The 16111-nt window shown below is 38.6% G+C and overlaps 2 protein-coding genes across 4 annotated transcripts in view; both read right to left on the minus strand.

The window, feature by feature from the left end:
• Nucleotides 1-391: 391 nt before the first annotated feature.
• On the minus strand, nt 392-6966 carry LOC129364219 (retinoblastoma-like protein 2). 3 transcript variants are annotated; one of them, XM_055036743.1, is made up of 15 exons: nt 6918-6966; nt 5348-5419; nt 5150-5269; nt 4807-4913; nt 4610-4716; nt 4191-4328; nt 3942-4109; nt 3776-3839; nt 3588-3694; nt 3337-3513; nt 2683-2754; nt 2475-2535; nt 2043-2182; nt 1799-1957; nt 392-1697 (listed from the first exon to the last, which is right to left on the minus strand). In XM_055036743.1, the coding sequence occupies exons 3-15, from the start codon at nt 5221-5223 to the stop codon at nt 1488-1490; spliced, it is 1584 nt and encodes a 527-aa protein (XP_054892718.1). In that variant the 5' UTR covers nt 5224-5269; nt 5348-5419; nt 6918-6966; the 3' UTR covers nt 392-1487. The 3 variants fall into 3 exon arrangements, with proteins under 3 accessions (XP_054892718.1, XP_054892717.1, XP_054892719.1); XM_055036742.1 differs by having other exon boundaries at nt 3588-3697; XM_055036744.1 differs by lacking the exons at nt 4610-4716; nt 4807-4913; nt 5150-5269; nt 5348-5419; nt 6918-6966 and having other exon boundaries at nt 393-1697; nt 3588-3697; nt 4191-4576.
• Nucleotides 6967-7679: 713 nt separating this feature from the next.
• chd9 (chromodomain helicase DNA binding protein 9) overlaps nt 7680-16111 on the minus strand; it is an 84688-nt gene continuing 76256 nt past the window's right edge. Inside the window, 7 exon segments of the mRNA XM_055037131.1 lie at nt 7680-11185; nt 12534-12638; nt 12969-13118; nt 13228-13449; nt 13573-13721; nt 14046-14223; nt 15158-15388. Coding sequence (XP_054893106.1) covers nt 10196-11185; nt 12534-12638; nt 12969-13118; nt 13228-13449; nt 13573-13721; nt 14046-14223; nt 15158-15388 — 2025 coding nt within the window. The 3' untranslated portion in view covers nt 7680-10195.

Here is a 16111-nt window from a genome sequence, read left to right on the forward strand (position 1 = left end):
TCCAGCTTCCGATTCAGGAAATGGTTAGATTCCACCTAATTTTTCACTACCTTCCACATCTTTAATTGACTCTAGTTTAAAAACTACAACACCTAGACTTGACCACTACTTCTGACAGGCCTTTAATAGTTACAGTGACTCTTCTTGGCTGATGTTCGTTGAGATTAGTTGTGATATTTGGACTGTAATGCATACAGTGCTTTGAGGGGTTAGAATAACTTGAAAGGCGCCATTTAAATTCAGTCCATAAACCATCTGATCTTAATATTTTCATACGGCTCAATATGCAATTATTTAAATAAATACTGGAATTTCTGGACATAGAAAAACAAAGCTCTCTTTTTTGCAGCTGTTCATCATGGCAAATGGAAATAATAAACATTGTGTTTTCACTTGTATTGCATGTGAATAAACAGTGGAGTGAACACAAAGCAAATGGTAATAAAACAAATTACATTCAGATCAGAACAAAGGCACAAGTACGAAAGTTAAAAATAGAGTGCTGTAAAGATAACGCTTCAGATTGTTAGTCAGTTATGACATAATGCAAAATACTGATACAATAGAGATAAATGGGCAACATTCCTCATGCATGAACTAGATGGAAATCTGGGGAGTTCTTTAACAATTTTTGTTTTGTTGTAGGATGTATCATCCTGCTAAAAGAAGACGGCAGGGACATGCCCCAGTAAGAACTGTTCCTTCCTTGGAATACTGCAGACTGGAGACGTCCCACTAAAGCTTTAAACCCAGCACCCACTCCCCCCCCTGTGTGAACACATCAGCTTTGAGGAGAAAGTGTTCACTTGCTGAATATATAAAATAAATTAAACACTTAAAAGTTACTAATATTGAAAATATCATAGAAGTAGTAAAAACTTTCAAAAGAAAATATCTGACCCTGGCTAACTTCTACAAGCTCTAAGTACAAAAAGTTCAAATTCCTTTATGTTACAATTGCAACATATTGCTTAGTGAAATAGCTTTTATGCATTTGGGTTAGAAAGCATATTTTTCTGAAAAAAGATTTATAAAAATATGCATGGGTTCAAATTGAAATATTCTACCAGTCGGTTTGTTGGTCTCATCTTTTTTTAATCAAATGTAAGTTCACAATAACAGATGTAAAGCAGGAACTGCTTCAACTTAGTAGTTTTCTTTTCTATGAGGAGTTTCGACTTCAAAAAATGTATCTTTTAAATAATCACAGCATAGATTTATAGTTAACTTAAGTTACACTCACTAAAATTGCACAAGTTAATGTTAATCAGTTACTTTTGCACATATTTTCAAATAAAAATAATTAATAGGGTTTTACAATGAGTTATGTGTACATTTATGTCAATACAATTCACTCAAAACAATCAAATTAGTTGAGTTGTGTAAACTTAAGATGTACAACTTGCACATACTGACATTTTTAAGTTTTGGAAACTTGTTTATTTTTTGAGGCAAGGGGTTTGCATGCATTTTTAAGTAAATTTCACTTATTGCGTTTTACAGGTTGTACTGTCAGAGTGGTTCTGGTTGTTCTGGTTCTGTGCCACTGACCGATCTTTTTGCACATTTATCAGCCGACTCTGCAGAACTGACGGATTTTCCAAGCAACTTTGCTTGGATGAAGGCCCATCTTCTTCCTCAGTTTTAAACGACAGCGCACGTTTGCTGGTTACAATGTTGGAGATCTTACGCAGGTCCTGTGGACAGAAATAGGAATTTTATTATGATGTGATCCGGTATAAAGAGGATAAAAAGGTGAACATGTATGTCCAGTGGAGTAAAGTTCAATAAAAGTGACCTCTCTGGGGCTTTTGCCAATGTTATAGGTGCGTTTGGAAGCATGTCGAGGGACATCTTGTCTGTTTAACGGTGAGACGGTGAAGTTAACACCCTTTGTTGGGTGATAACTTTCTCTCGACAGCGGTGGCGGCATTGGAGATATGGGAGGAGTCTCTCCCTGCAGAAGAAAATAAATACAGTATTTCACACTGTTTGCATTATTGTTTTTATTTGATTTCTTAGTTAGAAAACAACTAACATACCCCATAGGTTTGGGCAAACTTCTCAGCAAACGGCTGCAGTTTCAAGCTGTAGAGGTGGTAGAAATTGATGAGGCTGCCTCTCTTGTCCTCCGCTGAGTTTTCTTCTGGTGTCGGAAAAGCAGCTCTATGGGTTCCAAGATCTGTCAGCAACAAAGTAATAAAAGAAATCAAGTCTCAAAGAAACATCTGAGGCTTCCACAAGACTTTAGTTACAACAAGAGATTAAATTAATATGCATAGAAAGAGGAAAACTAAAATCTGAAGTTACACTTCTATGATAGTTAATTTAAACTGCTACGACATTGTTTTTGTTATTCTGCAACAACTTTATAGCAGCTTTGCTAATGGGTAAAACACAAACAAAATATTACTGGGTGAAGTCACAAGTTAATACTTCTATAAAAAAATAATTTGAAGAGACAGAAATCATACCCATCATCTCTTTGGGAAGATTTTCCAAAGGTGACTCTGAGTTCAGCATCTCTTTGGAAACCTGAGGGTGAAAACCAATCAATACATGTTCAAGTCAAATAATGATTACGTATACTGAGCCAATGACAGTAAAGATGGTGAAAAACTCCCAACACTTAGATCATTTAACTGTATTTATTATAACTTAAGTCAGAAAAACAGCACTTACACTTTCATTGGAATATGGCTCAGTCTTGTAGCTCTTTACTATCTCCTCAAACGTTAGCTTGTTCTTGGTAGCCTGCAAAAGCAAACAACAAGAAAAACTAGAAACTGAATTGGTGATTTCATAAACAACATAGTTTCACATCACTCAGGATGATTTTTTGTGTCCACATACTTTCTGAATTTGGTATTACAATTGTAAACACACACTTTCTCAACACACGATCTTTTAAATTTATTACCATTAGCAAACTTTCCTTCATTTTTAACCCAATGATTTTAACTAAGTCCTTCTATCAGAGAGAATAAGAGTTAACTCTTTTGTTTGTTTCAGCTAAACAACCTTCCGCATAACGAACAATGTAAGAAAGACTGTTTAAAATCCTTCTCCAAAACTTTGCTACCTTGTCTGGCAGAATTTTTATAGTCATGTTCTTTTTCTGGTGTGATGTCTATTTTTGCATAAAACAGTGATTCTCAGATATTAGTTTTTGACATCTTGACATATTGTAGCCTAACACACATTTTGTCTTCAAAAACAACCAGATGAAACGGAGCTGAGAGAACAAAATCAGAAAAAGTTTGCAGTAAAAAACAACATATAAAAGTATGAGAAACATGGAAACGATATGGGAGGGCTTAACAAATCAAAGCCCACCTTTGCGATGATGTAGATGGCGCTAATGAGCAGGTGGTCCAGGTGGCGGTCTTTCATGAGGGAAGAGTGCCTGGCCAGCGAATTCTCCAAACAGGTCCACATCTTTGACCCCAACTCATCAGACACTTGTAGTTTGAAACACATTTCCCTCAGACGTTCTCCCATCTCACTGTAAACCTGATCACAGGACAAAGCACAGCTGCACAAAACAAATATTTTAACAGTGCAAAGTTCTGGGAGTAAGAACTCACCATCCTGGCAAACTGGTGAAGGAACGGTTGCCCCTTGGGTCTGCTTACTGCTGAGGAGCAACGCTGGTGGTCTGAGGTCGTGGACGACTCTGCTTCCAATATTACATCTGCTAATTAGCACATGACTTATTGTATTTTAAGCCTTTTCAACAAACTTAAGCAAAATGAAGGTTTATCACTCTTTGTACCTTCTTGTGGGTTCGATTCCGGCTGACCTTCGACATTTGTTGGGGACGTCAGCTGTGTGTGGTACTGGAAACCAGTTGGGATAAAGCAATACTGAAGTCTTTTCAATAAAAACTAAACAGATAAAAGTATTTTACAGGTGAACGTTTTGTTTTTGCAATGGCAAACCTGGTCTTTGAAAGGTGGAAATCCTTCATTGTCTTTGATTTTCTCCCACAGGCGAGAGTGGCTGGCCCAAACGGCGCTCTCTAAAACCTTTGTCCCAATTGGCTTAAAGAATCTGATCAAGTCCATGCATTTTCTCTTCCTGAATCTTAATAGGAACTGGTTATGTACCTGTGAAACCACAGGACAAAAAGAAGCTGAAGCAGGTAACTCAGATTTAATAGCAGGTCTTGAGAGTTTTGTGTATCAAACCTCTAAGAAAAGGTAGGAATCCAGTTTGAAAACTTTGAGGAGCAAAGTGACGTCACTGACTCGAAAGGTTGATTTCAGGGCGATCTGCAAGCAACAGGCCACCAGGCAGCGCTGCCAAAAGTCATCCTCCAAGACGTCCTGCATGTGTGATATCACAACAAAAGAACTATTATGTCACATCAAACCAAAGATGTGAGAGAAGCAAAAACAAAATCAAAATTTGGATTCAAAATTAGTAGTACACGCTGAAGGTCCTGCATGTTTTAGGTGTTTCCCTGCTGCTGCACACCTGGTTTAAATGAATGGGGAATTAACATCTAAAATATGCAGCACAGTGGGACCACTGCTACGCACTATCTGTCAAAGGGACTAAGGAAAATGTAGTTCTTAGTGTGGCCACACGAGGAGAGCAGACTCACAGAGATGACACTGACACCAGACTTCAAGCTCCCCTGAAAGGCAGTAAGATTTTCTAAGATGGTGTAGTACTGTACTGTGGCATCTGAGAAGCACTTTTCCTCCAGCTCTGAAAACACCAGACAGTTTAAATGGAAGCATTTTGTTATTAAAATGTTCTGTAAACCAGTAATGGAGTAAAAGGGACTTTTATGGCTACCTCTTTTTGCGTTGTCATGTTTATCATCCTTGCAGTGCTGCAGAAACTCTTGCAGCATGTCTTTCAGTCTAATTTCTATTCCCTGTGTGGGATCTCTGGAGCAGGTCCTGAAAGTCAATGTATTTTTCACAAGAGAAGGAGAAAATGTGTCAGAAATTATTTCTAAAAGTGAACAAAAAGTAAGCATTTTCATAGATTCAGTGGCTTTCACAAAAAACTTGTCTTATTTGTTCAAAAACTATTGTTTTAAAAAGAAAACATTGCAGCTTACAAATATTGATTTGCTAAGATAACTATAAGTCATTGCCACAGGAGCGAGTTACTGTTGTGTTGCAGCGCCAACCTGAATAGAGCGATCAGACGGTCACTGGGGCCCGGCCTCGGCTTTTCTACGTCAGGTCCCGCAGCGGTTGCCATGATGAACTCTTCACTGACGGCAGTCAAAGGAGGACGGCGCAACTAACTGATGAAAAATACGATCATGAACTCTCAGAAAAAAATCACATGTATAAATATTTGTAAGACATAGACTGGGTTTTACCTGGCCAGTGCCAATTTCTGATTTTCTTTGAAGTATGGTCTGTCAATCCAGATTGGTTTTGTTTTCTAAGGACTATGACACATAAAAGGGAAAAATAGTGTAGTGGTTGAGAATGTAAGATCTCCAATAAACACACATTGGTAAGACGACAAACAAATTAACAGCATAAATAAATATTGTTTATGATAGTCACAAAAAGTTTAGGAGACCACAGAGTCACAGCCCGCTTGTAAATGAAGTTTGAAGCTTAGAGAAATAGGTGGATATCTCCTTGGTGATCATTTTTTTATTTATTCAGTGATGCTTGTGGTTTTCATTTTTTAGGAGCTTTTCCTTTAAAGTATTTTTTACACCTTTCAAACACATTTGATGTTAAAAAGGTACCCACAAAATCTTCATCAATCATAACATGTTTTTACATTAATAAATCACTTAAAACAACTTTCAACCCTTCTAAAACAATAAAAATGTTTTATTATTTTCACGTTTTTATCCTTTAAAATGCTGGTTTCATTGTTTAGGTAATTGCTTACTCCAAAAAAAGACAAAATTAGCATTTTTCTCTCCTTCTGAAAATCCCCACACTTCAATGAAAACTAGTTTTTTAAATTTCTCTGACATTACAGTATAAAACCACAAATTCTACAATAGAATAAAATTAATTAGCCATATTTAAATTTTCTACTACATTTGACATGATTTGTTTTTCCTATTGTTAGCCATTTTTAGTGAATTCTTGTTTTTTGCATCAGTTTGTGCAGTCTCATCTAGTCTTTCTATCTGATCTCATCCTTTTCAAGGCCAGGCTAGTGTGACCAGAGAAAGAAAGTTATGCATTTATCAACACTGTCATTGAAAATTGATTAAAAAAAAAAAAGATTCAGTGTATTTTCAATGAAAAGAGAAAAATTATTAGTCTACCACTAACATTTTTTCAGTACAGGGAATTAGGAGGAACCAAAATGTGCAATAAAAAAAGAAAAATATAAATTTCCTTGTTCAAAGGATGTGAAATGAGATAATGACCGACTACACTGCTTTTAGGTTAAATGTAAATAATCAGAATTTATAAAATATTAAATCCAATTGAAAAAAAAGAGGGAAAATACTCAAGTTTCCTCGGGGGAGCTATAGCACCCGATTAAAGGCATTAGTTTTAGTTGTAAAACATAAATCACGATACATTGCGTTGTCATCTTCCTGCAGTGTGTATGTGCAAAGAGCAGGCCTATCTTTAAATTCCAACTGTATATGGCGTGAGTTTCAGTTTTAGTTTCCTGCCATTCACAGGAGCTTCTCTGTTGATGTAACAACAGAAAAGATGGACGGGTTATGACGGTGTTACGACAGAAAGAGTCACCTCTGGCTTTTTTTCCCCCTTTACTTTCTAAAAGAAGCATTTTCCCATTTAAAGTCCTGGACTTTTAACTGGTTGATACACTTAAGCTGTGACTGAACAATAATAACTCATCTTAACTATGACACATTGTTAGACAACTATAACAAGTTCTTACGCTTAATTAACAAATGTAATCACGCAGCAAACAATGTAAGGTTTTCTTAGACTTACCGTACTTCATAACGCAACAAGCCTTCCTGTCAGCTGACTGCGGAAATGCATGTGAGCGCGGGAAATATCAGGGAGATGCACGTGGAACAAGAACACATCCGGGTATTTAGCGGAATGGCCTCGCCCCCTTTTAAAAGGAGAACATATAAGACTAGGGATTGGATGGGAGTGAAAACAACTTCTGGGACATTTGGTGCAATAAAATCAAAGTCAATAATAAAAAATGCAAATGGTATTAAAATAGGTTGAGATGATTATAAAGTCATTTTACATGTTCAGATAGATCGAAGATAGATCAATTAATCTATATAGGATCTGGTAAACTGTTTGGCATGTAACAATTTTTAACAAAAATTATAAAACTATTTAAATGAACAGCTGTCACTAGACAAATCATTTTTGCTGCCATTTATTAACTGTGAAAAAAGCTGTTTAAATTGAGGCTACAAGAATCACAGTTACCACTATGATCATTAATAATTGTGGAGATGCATTAGAAAAATAAATGGCAAAGTATACGACTAATTTTGAATGAATAAATATGCTCATTCATGTTTGCATTAAAATAAGGAAAAAACAGAAACATTAAATAAGCCTTGGAATTACTACAAATGACTGAATGATGATTTAGGCTTTTTTTAAAATTACTTCAAGAGACATTGGAAGAAGAAAACAGACAATTGGAAATCCATAAGTTCCTGTAAGAACTGAACTCATTAATAAAAAGCCATCAGGCAAAGCAAAAAGCACAGGCACATGGGATGAATAGTCAGAAGAATATGTTTAATAAAAATAATTAAACCTCAATTTCCTCTATAGAACTTCATAGAAAGTAATCCAATAAATTACAAATTACTTTAAGACGCATTTTCCTGCACTACAATAATTATTTTGACTACACAGACCACATCTTGCAAGAATTACAACTTTCCAATGAGAAAAATAAAGACAAACTGACCAAGGTGACATTTTACGGTCTTATCAAGCTTGAACCAAAAATACAAAACCCACGTTTGCTCATTGTGTCCTCCTTTTACAGCAGTAGTGTTTTGTCACTCCCCTTGCATATTGGTCTCTGTTTACTTGCGTCAAGCCACATTATGAACTCAAACATTTCCAATTCGAGTCCTTTTGCGTTCCCACTTCTGTTGTTTCAAGCCCTAGCACACAAATCAATTCACTGAGGCGTCGCTGAGGGGCGACAAATAATCATTCGATCAGTGGCTTACAGCAGACGGAGCAGTGGCTGGGTGTTTGCATAAGGGCACTACCAGTTAAAACAGAGCAGAGGTGTAGATATACAAAATGACAGTGGTATGTTTTGCTCAGACATAGAAAAATACCATACTGTTAGTAATCATTAAAAAATGCAAGTTGCATTGAAAGCAAACCATGATGAGGTCTATATAGAGCAGGCATACAAGAAAACCACTTTAAAGCAACATTAGAAAACAGAGGTGTCTTCAGTCTTTGTGTTCAGACCTCGCAAATTTTTTTTTACTTATTATTATCATTAAGCCCACTGGAGAAAGAGAAAGAGAGGTGCTACAGATACTTAGGAATTCAACAGTTTATCCAGGGGGCCCTTCTCCTCGGAAATATCTAACAGTCAACGGTGTAACAGCAGTCCTAGAGCAAGCACTGTTGTGCCAGAGAAGATTACAAAAAGGTACTTCGGCTCGAGTGTAGTCCAGTGTTTATGTGTAACCCGGTTACAGCTCTAAAATGAATGTGCGCGGGGAAAGCTGAAGGAAACACACAAGCATGGTGAGTGAGCAGCTCTAGGAGAGGATGAGGTGCAGGATAAGGGCACTTCTACATCTAGCTGAAGCTCAGTTTGTCAGCAAAACAGATTTGTGAATGATAAAATGAGACAAAGCTGCAGACTCCCAGCAAAGCAAATTGAAATGATCAAGCCCTTCCTGAAGCAAACCCACCCAATGCTGACTTTAATACTCAGCTATCATGAACAATCAATACAGTCTTAAACAGGATTGATCCATGTTGTGCTTGTGGCACTTGTATTTTTAACACCACAGGCTGTCATGCAACACATTAGACTTCCTTCAGAGTCCTGAAGAGGCATGTTTGAAGATAAAAGAACACTTGTAATGCGGGTGTTCACAAGTCAAAACTAGTGAAGCTCCAAAAACACAAAAACATTCAGACTGGAAAAGTTCTGGAAGCAGGAGTTACGGGGCCGTGGAGGGAGAAACGACATAACATAGTCACAAAGGAGATGGGGAAACTTGGCTTCTGACACACATCCACGCACAGTCCAGGAGAAACAGACAGACATGCATATGTACATCTGCACAGTGAAGTCAACTCTTTTCGCAAAGCTGAGGTAAAGAGGCAGTCAAATACAATGGGATCTAAGGAATAATATCCACAACACTTTCAGGACATCTGAGGGCAGTTTTTTGGCACACAGTAGAAACTGAATTTCTGTCAATAGCTGATCATGTCAACTATCAATTACACAAGTGAATATTCGCGCCTTACTTAAGGAACTGCAAAGTAAAATGTGTCTTTCCTAGGGAGTAGGCAAATAAATGTTCTATTGTCAAATTATTTCTGATTGTTAACATTCCACATTTCCCACTCAATATGTAATCCTGTCTCTACCCTGAATAAGAAAAAAGAAGGGAAGGGATGGGATGAATGAGTTGTGAACTGGGGGTGGAAACATGGCAGATGAGAGAATCTACAGCTTCAGTGACATTCATTAGCTGCCCAGGTTATTGCTGACATTATCCAACATCCATCTGCAAAGCCAAAGTGTCAACAAACCTGCAAATGTACTGGCTATTTTACAAGTGAAACCAAAGTGTTTGAAAAGTGTCAACCCTCCCCTCCCCAAACAATCAAAATATATTAATAGTACTGCTCAACGAGCAAGTTGATGTAGTTTCATTTTTTTTTTTTTTAATAAAATTAATCCTGACATAATTACAATAATGCCTTTTCTTCTGTTGCAATTGTACATAATCGGGTGGTACAAGTTCACAGAGTTCAGAAAGTCTACCAAAGTCTGACATGCAAAATGTCTCAATACAGGACTGTACCTTGTGAATAGACATGGACATTTTTTTCTGGCTCCTTTAAGTCAGTTTTTTTAAAGGTTTTTACAGTCTTTTTTTACACAACGTAGTTAGTTCTTGTATTTACAAGTAAAGAAATCGCAACATAAGTGCTGGAAAATCCATATATATGTGAATAAATGTCTACATTTCTAGGCAATACATAAATAAATTTTTCATTTTCTGTTCATAGGTTCAGTCCTCGTCACTGGAGTCCGAATCATCAGAGGATGAGGAAGAGCTCCCGGACTCCGACGAAGATGACTCGGCTTTTGCTGAACCTTCAGGGCCGCTGTTTTCTCTCGGTTCTGCAGATTCCTCGTCATCCTCTTCCTCGTCGTCCAAAGCCTCCTCAGGCGCCTCTTCCTCCTCCTCTTCCTCTTTTCCTGACGGCTGCTCCATTTCAGTCAGGGAGGACTGGGAGGCTGCGGGAGCAGACAGAAGAGGAGCAGCAGCAGATGCAAGGGTTGAAGGGTCACTGTTTGAGCTCTGCGGCTGTGTGGCAGACACAGGAAGGTTAAGGCCTGGAGTGAGAAGCATCCCTGGGTAAAGCATACTGGAGAGTAACAAGGGGTTAAGAGAGAGTGGGTGACTGGTGGCTGCAGAGGCAGCTGAAGCACTTGGTGTGACAGTGGCAGAGGAAGCAGAACTGGAAGTGGAGGAAGGAGTCGTGTTTACGTCCTCTGTCCTTTCTCCTTTGGTTTCCGAAGTGTTAGAGGGGGTATTAGGCGGCTCGCATGTTCCGCTGCTGTCAGTTCCCTTCGTCTTCTCTTCAGAACCTCCCGCAGTGTCCTGAGTAGGCTTTCCAACCATGCCGCTCATGCCGAGCAGGTTTGGCAATCCGGCCATACCAGAAAGCATCATGGGAAACATGGCGGCGAGATTGCTCGCGGCCAGGTTGCTGGCATCTGGCGGCAGTCCCATGAGGCCTGCAGTGAGCTGCAGGGACTGTAAACTTTGGAGGTTTTGCTGGAAGGCCTGCAGGCTGCCGAGGTCCATGCCAGAGAGGAGACCGTTAGCCAGCAGGGAATTTAAACCCAGGGCGGAGGGTGCAGAGCTGGGTGCCGCTGCAGCCACCGCTGCCTTGGCCAGGGGATTCTTCGGTCGGCGTCCTCGTCGGCTCACCTCCTCAGGAACGATGGGTCCAGTCAGAATCCGGTCAAACATGCTCTCCGGGAGATAACCCTAGTTGAACAGATACACAGGCTTAGAAGGAAAATTAAACAGGCTCAGTTTCTTACAACCGTGAGAGGCACCTATTATCCTACACCTTAAGATAACTAGCGCTTCCTTTCACCGTTAATGCAGCTCATACTGCACAATATACATTTTAACATGTAAGGCACGATCCGTTAGGGGCATCGTTACTTTTCTTGGTGAAGTGCAAAGCTAAAAACGAGTCAAATTCAAATCAAAACAAATTCTAACTAATAATATCTGACACTGTTTTCTGTCAGTCACACTCAAAAAGGAGACATTTTTTTAGTCTGCCCCTTTGTGTTTCACTCACACGACAGTTTTCAGAGAGGATTAATTACCATAGAAATTGAAGAGAGGTAGAGAACTACAGAGAGTTTTACTTTTGTAAAACTTACCAACTCTAAATTTGTTGCGTCTGCGAGAAGCAGTATTTCAAAATAATTTTAGTTTTATAAACAATAACATTACTTGTTATTAATTTGGTATTAAGAGATGAGCGTTTTTGTTGGGGGGTTTTCTGATAACAAACAGCCACAAAGTAGAAATCAGATTTTGAATGTCTGTTTTATAATATATTTACCGTCAATGATCAAAGAGAAAAAACATTCTCACTTTCGTGCAAGATTCACCAGTTGCACAATTCTTATCATAAGATAAGTAGCATTTCAAAAGAGCAGAGGAAATCTTGTGTTTTTTGAACAATAATAATATTTGTTGTTAATCTGTTGCTAAGAGATGAGCGTGTTTTCTGGTAACCAAATGCCACAAAATTAACATCTGATTTTTACTTTAGCAAAGTTAAAACAAGAAGGCAGTGCATTAACTTTAGTACAAACATTAACAGGCAGGACCCTTTCCCTAAATTAAGCTTTTTAGCTATTTATTAAAATGTATTAAGCATGTTTAGCACCCTGTATGGAGGAAGTCATTGTAAGACAACATGCTCGTCATTCCCCGCATGCCTTTGGCAGCATTTAGGCTAACATTAGCATTTTGGCAAATTTTCATCAATTTTAAAATACTGAACGGAATAAAAAACCCATATTACTCAACATACTTGTGACTCTTCACATGCTATCGAGTACATTGTAGCTTAGTGTGGCATTGATGCTAATTTTTAATATCAGAATGCTGGGTTCCAAACGATGGGCACACTTTGGCATGCCCCATTTAAATTTCAACATACATTTTCTAATTTTAAGTCATGCGAAAGCATGACTTAAAATTAGAAAAATTAGAAAATGTTTAGCATGTTGTTTCAATAAAACAATTGAAAACACTAATGAATGCCTGATTTATTATTGCAAATTGTGAGAAAACTACAATGACTTACCGACTGTTTAACCACGTCAGCCCATTCAGGTGGGACCCCATACTCTGGATTTTCCTGAAGGAACCGGCACAGATCCTTCAGAGGAGGAGCAAAAGCGCCACCGATCTACACAAGACAAAACAAGCCATGTGAACCAGTGCACACAACAGCCAGAACAGATATTTACACACAGAAAAACTACTCATATTTAGAATTTTTGCAATTAAAAATATGCAAAGTGATTGATATGCATTTAGCTGCCCAGTAGAACACTGGACAGTGAAGCATCATGCTGTGGGGTGAGCTTGTTAGCTGGTTGCTCAATTAATGGATCAATAGATGAAGCTAAATAGAAGACAATAATATAGTTATTAACCTTTTACAGTTTTATTTGTAAAAAACTGAAAATTGGGCAGACTTTAAATAAAAAATTAAATAAGAAACAGACAAACTCACCTTCCGAGCATTTCTCCTGTTTATGATCTGGACTCTTTCCTCGCCCGTTAGACTGTTGACGTCGATCTTGTTGGGGTTCCTGCAGCGGTGCCGCTTCTGCTTGGGTCGGCCATCTTGGAAATGGAACTGCATCTGCATCTTATTAACTTCCTGGAAACAAAACAACAGACTTGTTGGGAATGTTTTCGTAAACTGTACGATCCAACATGGACAAGTTCCCCAGAACGGGATGAAAATAATAAAAATAATTAGTACTAACCGGGATAAAAGCTCCTGTATCTGCAACAAAGCCTGGGTGTTCCCTAAGCCACTGGTCCAGGTCTTTCCTCATGGGAGCATCGTCGCCTGCTAGTCGGGTGCCGTCCTTCAGGTTGATAACGGGGATCCTGGTGTCTGTGTCTGCAGGGATCTGACTAGAGTTCATTTGTGCAGCAGCTCCTGTGATGCCCACCTGGCCGATTCCACCCCATCCTGGAGCCACCTTTACAGACATATGAACATGATACTGATTTTATTTAAAGTTTACCTCATGCAGTGTGCTTTGCAGGATTTTTTTAAGTTCAATTTGCAGAATATTAACGAGAGAGAGATTAAGCAATTTTACCGAGTCAGGAGTAGCAGATAATTTATTCCTGTTCATGAAGAGCAGCTCCATTCCTTCTACATTCTTCCTTCTCCCCCGTCGCTTCTTAACCACTGGCTGGCCGTCCATTACGCCGTTCAACCTCATCTGACCACTAACACCTGGAGTAACTGAAGGAAAGGCACCATGTTTGACATCGTGTATATAGAAAGAAAGTAAATTGGCATTTTCAGATACTTCAAAAGTTTTGCCTCAGTTTTATTATAAATTACAAAACTACAATTTAAGTTTGGTGTTTTATCCTTCCACCAAACTTTCTACTAATATAATTAAGTACAGCAATTTGCTGACAGGAAGACATGCACAGCAAAAGCATGATTTTGGTGCTATGAAGGTTTCATACATGCTGCCATCTAGTGGCAGACGAAGAACACAAACACTGAACATATCCAGCTTATCCTCAAACTTAAACATTGTACCAAAAAACATCATACCAGTCTGGAAAGAGCTTTGAGGCTTGGTCATGTCTGCCAGGCCTGTGTCCGAAGCGCTCTGCAGCTCATGAAGCCGGGCCAGATACTGTTGCTGGGCCTGGGGGCCCTCCTCGGACTCTAAGGGTCTCTTTATAGGCAAGCCCTGCTTCTGGAAGGTCAGCTTCAGACCTCCTTCCTGCTACACACACACAGACAGGATCATGAGAGACTCGAGGAAAGGCAAACGCGTAAAATAAAAATGAAAATTAAATACCAAGAAGGTTCATCTATGACCTTTAATTCATCAGAGATCACATTAGGATGTTCTCGTTTATAATGTTATTTCATTTATTCAACCAAAAACAAATTATATTCCATTTTGTTCCTCTTGCCTTAGCTTTTAAAAGTTTCAAATCTAATCTATCAAAATTTAAAGATACAATTAACAAACAATTACAGAAAACACTGTTCAGGTTGTTGTTTGTTAGTAGTGCTGGGACACATGAACACACAGTGGATCGTGCTGAGCAGGGCAGTGGGTGAGGTCTATTTGTAGTCTGGACTGTGCTTAAAAGCCATGCCATTGAGAGAGCTGTTCTCAGCATATAATGTCCCAATTTAAAGGTAAAAAGCAGCTATGAAATGAAAAACCACAGTTTTTTGGATTCTTTATCAAAAAGCGGCATCAAAAAAAGAAGTACAAGCAAATATGATTCCTCCTTAGGTTATAGCCATGTTGCCAACAAGCATATTAGACAAAACCACCAACGGCAGAAGTTCCCATTCCAGTTAGATTACAGGCAAGACTCCTTCAAAGCAGAGAGGCTTCAAACAGAAGCTTATCATACGCTCATGACTGAATGATTTGTGTTCGTGTAATCACAGCCTGAGAGCCCAATTCAAATAGAGTGTGTGGGAAAAGAGGGGAAGGCTGTTATTAAATTAATCTCTCCTCCTGCCAGGCAGTGCAAACCGCTAATCATCCTCAAAGGAAAGCAGGCCGATGGAGAGCAAAGAGACATGCTGAGTGCGGCAGCTAACAGCAGTCATGGCAGAGAAGAGGCAGGGGTCCTACAGTTAGGGCTGAAGCGGAGGGAGGGGGACGGAGCGAGGAATTGAGAAATCAAACATACATCATTGAGCTTTACTGAGAACTCCTTGTTTTCTGCAACATGCTTGGTCACCTTTGACCCCTGTGGAGAGGCAGAGGGGTCCTCGCACAGGCTGTTGGCGTTGTCCAGCAGTTTGGTGGTGTAGAAGGAGGCGACCGTGCTGCCGGGCTCGTAGACCCGACGATGGCCAGGCCACTTGCCCTTGAGCACGGCCTGGCAGATGCTATCCAGACGGTTGATTATCACACGGTCCTAGTCAAATCAAAATAAAAAATGAATAATAATAATAATAAAAAAAAAAAAAAACAACTAACCCCTAGGCACCTCAACCCAAGCAGTTATGTTTGGCAATATGAGAGATTAGTATCAAAATGGAATAACTCTGCAATGGGAGACAGCATTTAGTAAAGTTAGAAACTCTAATATCTGAAAATATATTCATTCAACATGGGCAATGTGGCGTAAAAATAAAATCTCAAATTTGAATCAATTTTTCTTTTTACTTGCTTTCTTTTCAAAAAAGCAATCACAAATGAAAGCAAATACTTTCAAAAATCATCTTATTTCTAGTATCACTTCTATTCAAGATGAATTTCTGTTTAATTACAAGAATGTAATAATAATATTTTGACAATTTGACTTGAAAAAACATCTAAAAATTACAAGAAAAAAGTTGTTTTAATGGGGGGAAATGCTTAGTTACCAGGCTCTGATGTGAGCAGCTCAGCTCATGTAGATCTTTCTTCAAAATAGACAATTGTTTGAATGATCATTTCAAAGTTCTGCTACTGATAATTTCATGCTGATGTTAAAAGATTAGGTATTTCTATTAATTAGTATCTGTAAAACTTCATTAGATGCTCTCCATTCCTTATTTTAATTCTTTCAAAAACCAAAGATTTTGATAAATCAATCAAATCGATTTTTCGCCCAGCAATAGCATCCATGCTTGAATAGCTCTGCAAATGACCAGAG

The sequence above is a fragment of the Poeciliopsis prolifica genome, unplaced genomic scaffold, assembly GCF_027474105.1.
Source record: "Poeciliopsis prolifica strain line A6 unplaced genomic scaffold, Auburn_PproV2 SCAFFOLD011, whole genome shotgun sequence".
Taxonomy (NCBI): Eukaryota; Metazoa; Chordata; class Actinopteri; order Cyprinodontiformes; family Poeciliidae; genus Poeciliopsis; species Poeciliopsis prolifica.